Here is a 15,647-nt window from a genome sequence, read left to right as displayed (position 1 = left end):
TGCTGTTTCATATGGTAGTTCTATTTTTAGAAATGACTGTTCTTCATAGGGGCTGTACTAATTTATATTCCCACTAAGAGAGTACAAGTGATCCCCTTTTTCCACATCCTCACCAGCCTTTGTGTAATTTACTCTTATGCAAGCTTAACGGACTGTGTTCTTTTATTTATTCTTTCCACAGTATTTAAGCATCACTACTGTGTCACATAGAGTAGTAGTCTTGAAGAATAAGAAAACATTCCTGGTTTCAAAGATCTTGCAATCTAATAAGAAAGACAGATAACTAAATGAAGGGTGATGATGTAGTGCCATGGCACCTGGAGGAAGAAACTGCCATGAGATGCTGGTATGAAAACTTCAGGATGCTTGGATGGATTCTCACCTTATCCCATGTCCCATGAGAAGCAGATGTCAAGACAAGAGTAATCATGCAAGGGTCTTATTCTATAAAAATAGAAAATGAAGAGACAGCCATTTGCCTCTTCTTCTCTTTCTTCCATTTTATATAAATGGATTTGTCCAATGGGTGCCTATATTGACTGTATTTTTCAGTTGGTGTGATGTTTTCAAGGCGTATCCATGATATAGCATGCATCGGTGTGTCTTTCCTTTTTATTGCCAAATAAAATTTGACTGTGTAAATGTATCACATTATATTTATCCATTCCTTAGTTAATGCTCTCTCACTCCGCTTATCAGTGCCCCTCAATATACAATCTCATGTTCCTTATGTTAGTTAAAAAGATCTGTTCCATCATGCTTCCCTATCTCAATCACTGTGGTCTCTTCCTTCTGATACAATTATTGGTGTGGATTCACAGTCAGCTCCTCTAATCTCCCACCTCTAATTTTCAGCCATTGGACAAGACCCAATATAGCCACTTACCCCTGACAATTATAAGGGCATGGTTTGCTTCCAGACTTGATATCTAGCTTCCCACTTGTATTAAACCAAAGTGGGCCACCATATTTCTTTCATTGCACATGGAGCACACCAAATGTGCCCCAGAATCTCTGATAGGCATATTTCTCTTGCATGTAATTCATCACTCTCTGATTTTTGCTTACCTAAGTATCAAATTCTGTAGAAACTCAGCTCAGGAATTTCACTTCTGTATGTCCAGTGAAGCCCATAATGCACCAACAAATACCCAGATAGCAAGAATAAAATCTAGGGAAGAGACACAAATCAACGATCTGAAGTCAGAAGAAAGTAAATACAAGCAGACTGATTTTGGAGGGAAGTTGACACATGAATAAAACAAATCACAAGTTTGAATTCTTCCATTCTTACAGATTTTAGCCAGAAAACACATCACAGGTAACACTTCAACTAAAATTCCAATACAAAACCTATGGTTTCTCTAGCCAGAAGAAATTAAAGAATTTGGGGCAACTATATCCTTTGCAGAGTGAAGGGGTACATCCCAAAGTGAAAATATTCACATACAAGGAGTCCTAAATTCTGTGTATAAATTTGTCTCAACTCTTTAGCTGACACATGCACGTGTAATTCAGAGACAAATCATCTCAGATACAAATAAAATAACTAGGCTGAGATTTTATCTGCCATCCAGAAACTGTTGGCATTTAGAGTCTAGTGAAACTGTTACCCAGCAAAAAAGGGGTCTTGATCCAGATCTCAAGAGAGAGTTCTTGGATCCCACTCAGGAAGGCATTTAAGGCAAATCACAGAGTGTGGTAAAAGAAGAAAGTCGGTTAAGCATATATTGTTATGGGTATTGGGACATCTGGACTTTCTGTTGTTGTAGGAATGTGTCCTTGTAGGTATCTTTAGGCTGTTTCCTCAGCTATAAACATTTTCTGACCATGGTTCATGACTGGCAAGAAATGTGCCTTGCTAGTTTTAAGATGGAGTTGTTTTAAAAATGGTGTCACTCTGCCTCTCCTAGTCACCTGCTTCCTTAACAAAAGCAATTGTCTGGCAAAGCACACACACACACACACACACACACACACACACACACATACACAAGTCACATAAATGAATAGGGCCCCCATTAACACAAAATAAAATTTCCAATATTCAGGACAAAATCCAAAGTTACTCAACATACAATGAACAAGGAATATGGGAAACATTCTCAAGAAGAAAGATCCTCGACAGAGACCACTCCCCATTTCCATCAAGATGATCCAGATGTTGGAACTACCAAAGTAGTTGTTTATAACAGCCATTATAATATGTTTCAGATGGAAAAGGAATATATGTCCAAGATGACTGAGAAAATAGGGAATCTCAGCAGAGAAAGTGGAACAATGGAAAAGAAAATCCAAGTAGAAATACTGAAAGTGAAAAATACAATACCTGAAAATATTAACTGGATGGATTTAGCAGCAGAATGGACAGAAAGGAATTAGCAACCATAAAGGCAGATTTCTAGAATTTATCAAGAATGATAGAGGGAGACAAGAGAGATTGAAGAAAATAAGCAGACCACCTGAATCAGTATCACAATGTAAGAAATATTTAACTAATATGTAGTTGGGATCCCAGGAGGAGAGGGGGAAATGCTACACTAAATATAATTGAATAAAATTTTCCCAGTGCGGTGGTAGACATACATTTATACATTCAAAAGTTTAATAAGCATCAGCAAAATAAACACTAAGAAAAACACGTGTAAACACAGTGGAGTCAAACTGCTGGAAGACAATGATAAGAAGAAAATCTTGAAAGCTGCCAGAGGAAAATGATGCATTACTTAAACCTTGGATAATCACCCAGTCTTCTTCACAAATATGGAGACAAAAAGACTATGGGGCCATATTTTCGAAGGGTTGGTGAAAATTGTTGAATTTTATATCAAGCAAAAGTATTGTTTAAGACTGAAGGTAACAAAAGGTACTTTCAGGGAAAAGAAAACGAGAAATGCATCACTTGCAAAATTGAATGATAAGAAAACCTAAGAACTGAAGGTAAAACTTAGATCTTCAGGAAGAGTGAATAATGTCTGTAAAAGCCTGTGTAATGTACAGTAAGCTGGGGGGAGTTAGTAAATGAACCTGAATAGCTGTGTGTTTTCCGCATTTTATGTGTGGTGGTACAATATTAACTTTAGGCTATGAAAAGCTAAGAATGTGTGTATTCTGTATTGCAACCACTAAAGATAGCTCAAAATCCAATCAATAATTGAAAGTGGAATCTAAATACCTAAGTCATGAAATAACCTGTACAACAAATCCCCACAACACAAGTAAACTATGTAGCAAAACTGCACCTGTACCCCTGAATAAATAATAAATAAATAAAGTTAAAAAATAAAATCACAAAAGTAGTCAAGAAAAAAGGAATAAAAATAAAATCTAAAGATAAATATTAATTTACAATAAATATTGATGGAATAAAAAATTCAATGAAACACAAGAATTGTAACAATGGATCAATAAGCAAAACCAATACATAGTCTATAAACAAGTGTTTTATGCATAGTCTGAATGCAAATGGATGGGAAAAAATATACAGTGCAAGCAGCAAGCGCAAATATGCTGAAGTGACTATACCAATATCTGATGGAAATGGCAATATACGTCTCCAAAAAGACTATAAGAATGTTCCTGGCATAGCTTTACTCATAATAGCCTCAAATTTAAAATTGTCCAAGTACAGCATTAGTGATGGCAGCCAAGATATAGAAACAACGCAAACGTCCATCCACAGATGAATGGAGTGTAGTGTATTATTCCACTTAAATAAAGTTTCAGGATGGGCAAAACTAATCTACACTGGGAAAACCTGAAGATAGCAGTTGCCTCTGAAGGGGGTTGAGATGGTGTTGCTGAGGCGAGACTTGCCTGGGAAGGGAAACAAAGGATATCTCTGGGGTGCTGATGTTTTCTATCTTGAAAGGGGTTTGGTTTTCTAGATGTATATGTATGTCAAAACTCAGGGAATGAATGCTAAAATGTGTGCATCTCAATTTCTTTCAACCAGGTATGCATCTTCCTTCCTTCCCTTCCTTCCCTTCCTTCCTTTCCTTCCCTTCCTTCCCTTCCTCCCTTCCTCCCTTTCTCCCTTCCTCCCTTTCTCCCTTTCTCCCTTTCTCCCTTTCTCCCTCTCTCTCTCTCTCTCTCTTTCTCTCTTTCTCTCTCTCTCTCTCTTTCTCTCTTTCTTTCTTTCTTTCTTTCTTTTCTTTCTCTCTCTCTCTCTTTCTTTCTCTCTTTCTTCTCTTCTTATGAAGTTTCACTCTTGTCCACCAAGCTGGCGTGCAATGGCGTGATCTTGGCTCACTGCAACCTCTGTCTCCTGAATTCAAGTGATTCTCCTGCCTCAGCATCCTGAGTAGCTAGGATTACATACGTCCGCCACCTCACCTGGCTAAGTTTTATATTTTTAGTAGAGATGGGGTTTCATTACGTTGGCCAGGCTGCTCTTGAACTCCTGACCTCAGGTGATCCACCCACCTTGGCCTCCCAAAGTGCTGGGATTACAGGAGTGAGCCACTGAGCCTGACTGTGTGCAACTCATTTCATGTAAAACCTAATTCAACAACTATAAACAAATATTAAAATCTGGTTCCTGTTATGCATACTGAAGAATTTAGAAAGTAGTGTACTAATGTGTGTGGTTTGCTTTGAAATGAATAAAAAATAAGATGAATGAATGAATGGATACAGGGATGTGTAGGTGAATAGATATTTCATAAAAATAGTATAGCAATTTACCAACTTAATAAGACTATTCATAGTAATTTAAAGGCAGCATCCACCTAACACAATTTATGTGGTAGGTGGACACTCACTTTAAAATTCTTTCAATGTTGCTTTATATCCGAAATTTTTCTTAAATAAAATATCGAGGTCAGGGAGAGTTAGCTCAAACTCTATTTTCTGTTTGAAGACTTCCTTCGAAGTTCCTGCTTGTTTCCCTAAAATCCTGTCCTATGCATTCACTCAACAGTCCAGAATTTAGATACTCTTCCTGCATGGCATACGCCAGTCTGTTATGCATCTTTGCGCTTTTCTGCTATATTCTAGAGAATGCAAATCACCTGAAGAAAAACATATGTTCTTTCACTCTCTTTGTCTAGTACAGAGCATATGATATCCCCTAGGTTCTTTATAAGTGTATATTAATATTAATAAGAGGCTTTTTTCTACCCTAGAACTAGACAGGTATTACTATTACTAATTCATAACTTAAGAAGAGATACACTGTGTGCTTGTTTCAAAATGTCACATGTACCTCATAAATATGTACTACTATTATATATTCATAATAATTAAAAATGAAAATAATAAATTAAAAAAAGAAAAAAAAAAAAAGAAATCACTGGTCTTCTGTGTTGCTCGCGCTGGGAGTTGGAGACTGGAGCTGTTCCTATTCGGCCATCTTGCTCCGCCCCCCGCTACCAGTCTTCTTAAGCCTTTGACTCAGAAATCTCAGAACATTGTTTCTTCTACTTTCTGTTAATTAAAGAAAGTCACAAAGCCAGTTCTGATTCAAGGGGAGGGGGAAATAGTCTCCATTTCTTGATGTGAGATCTCTACCATATGGGATAGTATGAAGTTGAACCTTCAGTCTTTCGGGTCTTCTCTAGACTTGAAAACTTTTAGTGAATGTCTAGACAGAACCCCAGCTGTCTAACTCTGTGTAAATTGTCTCCCTGTAAACCCTTTTGTTAATAGAGGGGTACATTCTGGGCTTGCAGGTTAGAACCAGGCATAGTCTCACATAAAAAATGTATTACAGCTAGTCACAATGCAGCAAAATGGCATCTTTTTCCAATCTTACTTTAGGCACAATTAATTTAAGGATCTCTTTCTGCCAAGACAGCATTCATCTTGGGGAAAATTCATTCCAAGGTCCAAACTACCAAATGGGTTTTGGAAGCCCAGCCAGTTGTTCTTCCTGTTTTGCCTTACTGAAGATTGAGAGGGCCCTCAAAGGGTAGTGAAACCCAAGAGGGAATGAGGAAGCCTGAAAGCTGAGCATTCAGAGGAAAGCTGGAATAGAACAACGCCCTCCTCTTGCCTTCCTGGCTGGAGCTTGTGCAATGTGGAGTTATCTGCCTGAGGCTTCCAGGAGAAGGAGCTGGAACACAGCATCTCTTTCCCCACAGGTCTCACAGTGTACTGACAAGTCTTCCCTAAATCCAAAATCCTCTTTCTTCAGCCTGTTTGAAGGCTTTCTGTGTGGTTCTCACTGCTGCATGCTGATGACCGTTCTGTACATTCTTCGCAGATGCATGTTTTGGTGTGACCTTGCTCATGTTGATTCTGTAGTTCAGTTGTTTTTGCTAGGTTTCATGACACAGGCAATTGCAGATATGAATCTCCTAGAAGTCAGTGAAGATGCTTTCAACTGCAAATTATAGAAAAAACCCAGACTCAATTCGAGCTAAACCAATGATCCTCCAACTTTAATATATATCAGAATCACCCTATTAAAATACCAACTGCCGAGGCTTACCCCCAGAGTTTCTGATTCAAGAAATCTGGGATGGGGTCCAAGAATGTGCATTATTAACAAGTTTCCAGATGATGCTAATGCTGAAGATCCAGGGGCCACACTTCGAGGACCACTGACTTCATAGGAATGATATTTTATCTCACCTAAAAAGAGGCTTGGAAGTATGCGGTTCCATGATGAGCTAATTCAGTTACTTATGGACCTCACCAAGGATGTTCTTTCCATCTCTTCTCTTTCCTGCTGTCCATGTCTTGGATCTGTCCTGGTTTCAGGTTGGCTCTGGCAGTTCCAGGTGTCCCATCCAGATCCAGATTAAATGACACTGAGAGGAAGAAGTTTGTGGGGCTTTCTCTCTATTGCATTTAAAAACAACAACAGAGAAACTTTACTTATTACACTTGGATTTGAGGTCATCGAGTTGAGTCAGAACTTCTAAATCATCATGCTCCAGAGTCAAAGCTGCAAGAAGGGGCACCCAAGAGGCAGAAGTGAAGGGGTTCCTTTTGAGCTCTGCCATTTCAACATGGAATTTCTTTCCATTTTTCCAAGTACTTGCTGCTTCCCAAATCTGGGAAGGATGGATCCTTCTCTGGCCCTGCTTTGCATCGTTTCCCACTTCTCCATGGTGGATTTTGGCCCTGGGATTGGCCCATCCCTCCCTTAGCATCTCTTTCATATAAAAAACTGTGCAAGAGTTTCCTGCTCTGGGTGAGGGTTGGAAAGGAGCCCTCTTTCCCTCCCAGCTCAGAGACCCTGTGAGAGGCTGCAGAAAAAAGATTCTTAGGTGGTCTCTTCTGTGTATTCATCTAAACAGATTTGCCTTTCCCACCCCATCACCTCTTGCTCTTCTCCTAGGTGAAACTCGGGGGTAAGTGTACTCCGTGTGTGACTGCTCATGTAATCCTTAGGACTGATGTATTTCTCTCCCCTTCCACCATTCCATCCTTCCCTATAATCCCCACTGAGTCTTGGCCTCTCCTCCAGATCCTGCAAGCCCTGGGGAAGTCCTACCACCCCGGCTGTTTCCGCTGTGTCATCTGTAATGAGTGTCTGGATGGGGTGCCCTTCACCGTGGACTCAGAGAACAAGATCTACTGTGTCCGAGATTACCACAAGTAAGAAGGGACGGGAGCAGACAGGACCCATTCGTGTAGGCCAAGCTGATCTCAGCAGAGTGAGCGGTGGAAACTGACAGAACTGTGTTTGCCAGCTGCCCTTAGATCACAGTCCAGCAAAGGCTTAATGGTTTTGAGGGGTGCAGTAGGGATCTTGGGAGGTTGGTCAATGCCAGCATTGACAGGAATAGGTTAAAGAATCATGTTTAGTGAAAAAAAAAACTAGGGCACAAAAACTAGTAATCGTATTCCTGGCTAGGCCTCGGGAGGAATCCACCAAGCCCTGTGGCTTCAGCATTACCTAACTTCACAAGGCCCCTATGCAGTGCTGGTTCCCACCAATCTTGGTTTGCCTGGGCCTGTGCTAGGCACCATGAGGAGTGTAAACAAATAGGTTAGTGCTGTCCCCAAAAGAGTGAGAGGCAGCCAGTGTCCTCATTGCAGCTGGGGAACAAATACTAAGGCATATTCCACAAAGTGAGGCAGGTTCCAGACATTCTATGAGGGAGGAGAGCAAAGGGCAGGAGGCAGCATGGAGGAAGGCTCTATGTGGATTCCAAGTGCAAGTCTGTATCTGGCCTTTGCTCCCAGAAACAACACAGTGTGCATTTACTGCTGCTTTGTTTCTCCCCGCAGGGTGCTGGCCCCCAAGTGTGCAGCCTGTGGCCTTCCCATCCTTCCACCTGAGGTAAGATGCCTTTCCAGACATGCTCCCAGGGGCTTCTAAGACATGAATATCTCCCTGGGCTCATTTACAAGATCCATGTCCTGTCCTTACATCTTTTAAGGTATCCTTTTAAAAATCTCAACTCTGGCCTGGTGCAGTGGCTCACGCCTGTAATCCCACCACTTTAGGAGGCCCAGGCAGGCAGGAAAATTGCTTGAGGCCTAGAGTTTAAGAACAGCCTGGGCAACATACCAAGACCTCATCTCTACAGAAAATTGTTCAAAATTAGCCAAGCGTGGTGGCATGTGCCTGTAGTCCTAGCTGCTTGAGCCCAAGAGTTTGAGACTGCAGTGAGCTATGATGGTGCTACTGCATTCCAGCGGGTGACAGAACAAGACCTTGTCTCCAAAAAAACAAAACAAAACACCTCACGTTTGAGAGAAGTCACGTCCTCACCCTTCCTTGTTGACTGGCTTCCCCACCCCAGTACCCTTCTTGTGCTGGTTTGTCCCCATGATCAGGTCAAACTCCCTTACTTGATACTAATTCTTAGATTAGCAGATGAGCAGAAAGACTTGTCTTTTATTCATTTTTTAAAATAAGTGTCCATGTAGGTCTTTCTTTCAGTGTTGACTCCAACATTCCAGAAGGAAGGGCTCCTGTCCCTCCCACTTTCCCTCTCATCAGCTTAAATGTATTCTTTTTCCAACAAGTACTCCTGATTACCTTCTCCTCCCAAGGCCACCTACTTGTTACCCCAAAACCCTCTTCCCTCCCCACCCTGTGGTACATCAAGCCCGACAGGCCCCTAACAGGTCTCTCCGGCGTGTTCTTTTCTTTGGTCCCAGGGCTCAGATGAGACCATCCGTGTTGTGTCCATGGACAGAGACTACCACGTGGAGTGTTACCACTGCGAGGTAGGCCCCTCCCCACCCAGCCCCCAGAGCCCATTGTAGACATCCAAGAGAAGAGCATCCTGCATTGACTGGGGTTGACCTCTTGGCGGTCAACAAGATTCTGGCAAGGTTCAGCCCTCTAGAACTTCTGTAGGAAATGGAGTGAAGGCTGGTTCTTAGGGTAGATAGGAGAAGATGGAAATGCTCAAGGTATAAAGGTCTTTCTTTTGCACATTCAGAACTATCAAGTCCTGCAACTGTTGGAGCTACTATCCCTGAAGCTGCAGAGCTAGGAGGGTGGTGGAGAGCATGGGTTTCAGGTCCTGTCTGGGGACCACATTGTCAGGCAGGTGTGCGATTTGGGGAAGGGACACCCTCCCCTCCAGCTTGTAGGCTGTTCTGTCTGCCAGGAGCCCGTTTCTCAGCCAAGCCCTGGAAATCAGGAAGCCCCTCCTGGAAACAGGCATGTCAGCTGGTGGTGTGAAGGCAGGTGGGGTCCGCTTGCCCCTTCCTGCCCCGTGTCCCAACCCAGGATGAAGAAGCACTAGTACCTGATGACGGTTAGGAAAGCTAGGGATCGCCCTCACCAGCCCCTGTGAAGGGTGACCATGAAATTTCAGCCACAATTAAGTGAATTCACGCATGGAAGTAGATTAGATTCATTTGGTGACCTTGTGAGTAGAGAATGGGGGTGTCCTTCATATAGACTTGTCCCACTGCCAACACTGAAGAAATGGGTGGGAATCATTGCTGCGGGACCCCAGGTGCCCCAGGTCACTGCAGGAGAAAAAGGTGAGGACATTTGCTCAACAGGCCTCTCCACATTTTCTAGACCAGTGCTATCCAAAAGAAATATAAGGGGCCAGGTGCAATGGCTCACACTTGTAATCCCAGCACTTTGGGAGGCTAAGGCTGACAGATCACTTGAGGTCAGGAGTTCGAGACCAGCCTGGCCAACATGGCAAAATCCCATCTCTACTAAAAATACAAAAATTAGTGGGCATGGTGGCACACACCTGTAGTCCCAGCTACTCGGGAAGCTGAGACAGGAGAATTGCTTGAACCCGGGAGGTGGAGGTTGCAGTGACCTGAGATTGTGCTACTGCACTCCAGCCTGGGCGACAGAGCGAGACTCCATCTCAAAAAAAGAAAGAAATATGAGAGCAACAAATTAAAGTCATGGTATCATTTTAAGTTTTCTGGTAGCCACAATTAAAAAGTTAAAAGAAACAGGTGAGATTAAGTATTTTATTCAGTTCAAAATATCCAGCCAGGCATGGGCCCTTGCCTGTAATCTTAGCACTTTGGAAGACCGAGGCGGGGGATCACTTGAGCCCAGGAGTTTTGAGAACAGCATGGGCAACACAGTGAGACCCCGTCTCTACTAAAATACAAAAATTAGCCAGGCATGCTGTGCCTATAGTCTCAGCTACTTGGGAAGCTAGGATCACGTCACCTCACTCTTCTCTGGGTGACAGAGCAAGACCCTGTCTTAAAAAAATAAAAAACCAAGGACCAGGCGCTGTGGCTCATGCCTGTAATCCCAGCACTTTGGGAGGCTGAGGTGAACAGATCACGAGGCCAGGAGATCGAGACCATCCTCGCTAACACGGTGAAACCCCATCTCTACTAAAAATACAAAAAATTAGCTGGGCGTGGTGGTGGGCACCTGTAATCCCAGCTACTTGGGAGGCTGAAGTAGGAGAATGGCGTGAACCTAGGAGGCGGAGGTTGCAGTGGAGCTGAGATCACGCCATTGCACTCCAGCCTGGGTGACAGAGTGAGACTCCATCTCAAAAATAAATAAATAAATAAAAATTAAAAATAAATAAAAATCTCACTGGGCGTGGTGGCTCACACCTGTAATCCCAACACTTTGGGAGGCCGAGGCAGGCAGATCATTTGAGGCCAGGAGTTCAAGACCAGCCTGGCCAACATGGTGAAACTCTGTCTCTGCTAAAAATACAAAAATTAGCCAGATGTGGAGGTGCGTGCATAATCCCAGCTACTTGGGAGACTGAGGCAGGAGAATTGCTTGAACCCGGGAGGTGGATGTTGCAGTGAGCTGAGATCGCACCACTGTACTACAGCCTAGGAGACAGAGGGAGACTGTCTCAAAAAAGAAAAAAAAAAAATCCAAATATTATCTTTTGAACACATAATCAATATAAAAAAATTACTCATGAGATTTTTTTTGTAACTCCACAATTTATTTCTTCTAAAAAAAATAGGATATGTGTGCAGGTTTGTTACATAGGTACACGTTATACGTGTGCCATGGTGGTTTGCTGCACCTTTTGTCCCATCTTCTAAGTTCCCTCCCCTCAGCCCCCACCTCCCAACAGGCCCTGGTGTGTCTTATTCCCCTCCCTGTGTCCATGTGTTCTCATTGTTCAACTCCCACTTGTGAGTGAGAACATGTGGTGTTTAGTTTTCTGTTCCTGTGTTAGTTTGCTGAGGATAATGGCTTCCAGCTTCATCCATGTCTCTGCAGAGGACATGATCTCATTGCTTTTTCCCATGAAATATTTTTACATCCTCTTTTTGTCCTAAGTCTTGGGAATCTGCGTTTACACTGACAGCACATTTTAAGTGGTTCACAGCAAGTGTTATGCGGCTGTGTCTCCTGTGTTGGACAGGCCTCCCCTGGGCAGGAGCTGTGTTTCTGCACCGGCATTTCCTGCCTATGCAGAAAAACACAGCACCCTCTGCTGATTTTGGGGACTGTGACCTTCAGGTCAGTCTTGCAATCTGTTTTGATTTGCTTCCCCCGGACATGTCTGCCTCCTCCCAGGACTGTGGTCTGGAGCTCAATGATGAAGATGGCCACCGCTGTTATCCGCTGGAGGACCACCTGTTCTGTCACTCCTGCCACGTGAAGAGGCTGGAGAAGAGACCCTCGTCCACAGCCCTTCATCAGCACCACTTCTAGCCAGAGCCACTTGCAGACATCATGGCAGGGGATGAGGAGCCGGGGTTGCTGCTGCTGCTTCCGGTGGCCCCTGGAGTGGAAGTGGTATAAGGGAAGAGGAGGGGTGGAAGGGAGAGTTCCTGTGAGCATGTGTGGGGTGCCTTTCCTTTAACCAGGGAGGTGAACACTACCTGCCTGCTACGTGTATTTTCCAAGTGTTTTTCTCTGTTGCCACATTTTCCTCAGGTTACTCAGGAAAACGCCCCAGCATGTGCGTAGCATATGACCTGAGGTTGCATCATTGCAACAAAGGAATCCTCCTGTCCCCTCTGGGAACATTTCACGCTTCTGAAGGAGAGGTTCTTATTGAGCTTATTTCACAATATCCCCTTGAAGGGACAGCTCAGCTGCCAATACATTCACCCCCTTTCTCTTCCTTCAGGAAAATACCTAGACCCAAACGCCCCCTCCCCCCATACATATCATGGCATGATTTAAGGCTTCTTTTCACCCAAGAGCTTCAGTTCTTCTGCAGAATGTCTGCAAATTTAATTGCATTAAGGCAAGAAGGAAGCTCTAATATGTGCTTTGTATCCTAAGACGAATTTGCTTAGAAAACCAGAGGTAAGATTTGAAATAAGTGAGGCAGGGTTTCCTCCTTAGACACTGACAGCCTTCTCTGTGCCCCTGCAAATCCTTACTCTCCTAAAGGCAGCTGAGGCCCCGACAGAAATTTGCCCTATATGAGTAAAACATGCTTTGGGAGAAGAACTTGGTGCAGGCACCAGGATTCTTTTGTTGCCCACGTCTTGCGCTGTTTTTCTCTGGAGTTTTCAAGAGTCAGTGACTTGGAAGGCCACTTCTGCAAGGCAAGTCTCAGGAACCCATGCAGGTCCATCGCTTGCACCTGTTTTTAGCTTATTTAATGACGGGCTTTGGGGAAGAACTGCCTGCGTACTGAGAGACAGCTTCTGATAAACAGGAGCGTTTTTGTGTGTGCGAGATCTCTAAGCCAGCATGGGAGGGAGTGCCTCAGGATAAGTTATTATATTCATTTTGTTGGTTTCTCTCCTGCCCAGTTCTTGGCACAGGCATTATGTTGGAAGAAACCAGTATAAGGTACACTGCTTTTGTCTGTGTTTTTAGTTGTTTCCCTTCACTTGCAGTCTTCCACACACACAAAATACCTCACAGATAGAGCTTCACCAAATCACAGATTCAGGAGGAATTTGGCTTTCACACTGGACTCAGATAGCTTCTTCAGTGTGTTGGAAATCACTGGCTTCACACAGGCCCAACTCCAGCTGGTCAGGGCAGAGTGATCATAACTAAAGGTCAGCGGGGAACAGATCCGATTCAGTGCTTTTACCTTAGGCATTTCAGCATCCTGGCTCTCCAGGGTGGCAGGAACTGAGGGAGGGCCACACACTGGCGAGATTTCAAGACCACTCTCTGCACTGAAGAGGTAAAATTTGCACTGCAAGTCACATCCCTGAGGCTGGAGGTCAATAACCCTTGGTATTTTGATTAGAAGAAGCTGCAAAAGAAAGGCAGCCCTTTTTACCATTGCCAGCCAGGCTGGGGACACTGGAGCCAGTGTGTGCACTCTGCCTCCTCACCTTGCACCCAGAGCAAGAGGACTGGGTGCTGGGCTGCTGAGGGCAGTCAGTGGAGCCCGTAGCACATGTGAACTCAGGCTTTTCATTGGGCCTGGCTCTACTTCTAGGCCATGTTTTGACTCATTTGGTAACCATTGCCTGTAAAAAGCACAGAATTGGTGCCATGGATTATCCTTTCCATGTTGATGAAATTCATTCTGTTGGAATCCTTTGGCCAGATGTCACTTCAGCCAGGGTGTGCATTGTCATTGGTTCTTTTTCACAGGCTGAGCCTCCTGAACACCCATGAACACTGGGGTTGGGGAAGTGAACCCTGAGGTGAGGACCCTCTCTTCCCATCAAGTCATCCAACTCAGTGTGGGCACAGCAGGGGGTGAATGAAGCCAGCCAATGCGTTAACCTGTCTCTGTCACCCTAAGAATGTTGGCCTTACTGACACACCTTTGCTCCATGTTCAAGACCAGAAGTAGCTGGGATTTGTTTGCAAATTGGGTAATTAGTTTAAAAATCTGTGATTACATTTTAAATGAAATTTTTAAAGCGGCCTAGATTGAGGTGATTCAGATAGGTTTGCAAATAGACCATTTTATATTGTCGAGAAAGAACAATAAGGGAATTTCCAGATGTCCTGGAAACCCTAGCAACAGATTTCTCTGGTTGTCAGTTTCCCTGGAGAAGGCTCCAGGTAGGAATCTCCAATCAGTTGTTTTTCTCCCCGCTTCAGGCCCTTGCACAAAAGCCATGAAGAGATTTCACCTACCTGGTATTTTAAATATAAATTATTAGCCAAATAGAATTATAATGGGGTTGTATTTATGGGCACCTAGAAAGCAAACACAAGGACTTGGTAGGCCAGGAAGAAAAGGTTTTAAAATTTAGAATGAATATCCCTCCTGGATTTTCTTTTTGACAATTCTTGGACTTTAGATAAAACAAGGAGGACTGTGGCCGGATTTCAGATCCCAAAGCCAGCCTTCATCTTAGGCCTTTGCCTCATCGTGCCTTTTAGGTTTTCTCACCCACTGTCTCCTGTTTTGTCTTTTTCTTCTTTTCCTCTACCCCTATCTTGGGACATTCAGAAACTGCCTGGGTGGTTTGAGAAGAGACAACCCAGTTTGACCTGCAAGATAAGGATCCATTCGTAATCTCTCTCACTGATGTTATTTCCCCATCTGCTGTCTTGGTTCATCTCACCACAGAAGGGCATTTAGTCCTAGCCAGCCATCGGCTGCGTATGGCAGCAGGATGGCACTTCCCATTTCTCTGTGGTTAGTGCTTGAGTGAAAACCTCTTTCAGCTGAGTCCTGTGAGGTTCTGCTGTTGAGTCCTGGGTGGCTGAGGGAATGATTGAGGAGGTCTGGTCACCCTCAAGCGCCATCATCGCCTTGTTTCTGTGGGCTTGTGTCACACAAAATGAAGAACAGAAATGTTAGGACTTAAGAGAATGTTTGGAATTCACACCCCTTTGCAGTCCTTTCAAGGCTGCTGCTATGTACTGTGTCCCATGCATGTGAAAAGTCGAGCTGTGATGGCTGCTGGGACCCCCACAAAGATCATGTGTGAGAATTGAGCACAAGACCACAAATTATTACTGCTTGATGCACTTGTTAAAACTCTATCTGCCAGGAAACCAATTTTTTTTTTTTTTTTTTTTTTTGAGGCAGGACCTCACTCTGTTGCCCAGGCTGGAGTACAGTGGTGCAATCTCAGCTCACTGCAGCCTCCACCTAGTGGGTTCAAGTGATTGTCCCACCTCAGCCTCAGTAGCTGGGACCACAGGCGTATACGACCACCCCTGGCTAATTTTTGTATTTTTAATAGAGATGGGTTTCACCATGTTGCCCAGGATGGTCTGGAACCCCTGGGCTCAAGTGATCTGCCCACCTCCACCTCCCAAAGCGTTGTGATTACGGCCATTAGCCACTGTTCCTGGCACAACTTTTTTTTTGTACCTTCCTTTATGCCAAGAATCAGTCCTAATTTCTTTACTATGTGAAGGAACTTTT

General features: G+C 43.8%; 1 protein-coding gene across 1 annotated transcript; it reads left to right on the top strand.

Moving 5' to 3' along the window:
* The first annotated feature begins 310 nt into the window (after nt 1-310).
* LOC108517619 (LIM domain-containing protein 1-like) lies at nt 311-15,058 on the top strand. Its single transcript, XM_017855646.1, has 5 exons — nt 311-346; nt 7,289-7,548; nt 8,185-8,236; nt 9,064-9,132; nt 11,906-15,058. Exons 1-5 carry the CDS (start codon nt 311-313, stop codon nt 12,041-12,043), a joined length of 555 nt encoding a protein of 184 aa, XP_017711135.1. The 3' UTR covers nt 12,044-15,058.
* The last annotated feature ends 589 nt before the right edge of the window (nt 15,059-15,647 follow it).

Source organism: Rhinopithecus bieti, unplaced genomic scaffold (assembly GCF_001698545.2).
Source record: "Rhinopithecus bieti isolate Rb0 unplaced genomic scaffold, ASM169854v2 scaffold_39746, whole genome shotgun sequence".
NCBI classification, from domain to species: Eukaryota; Metazoa; Chordata; class Mammalia; order Primates; family Cercopithecidae; genus Rhinopithecus; species Rhinopithecus bieti.
Note: the sequence above shows the minus strand (reverse complement) of the source record. Positions and strands in the feature narration are given on the sequence as shown.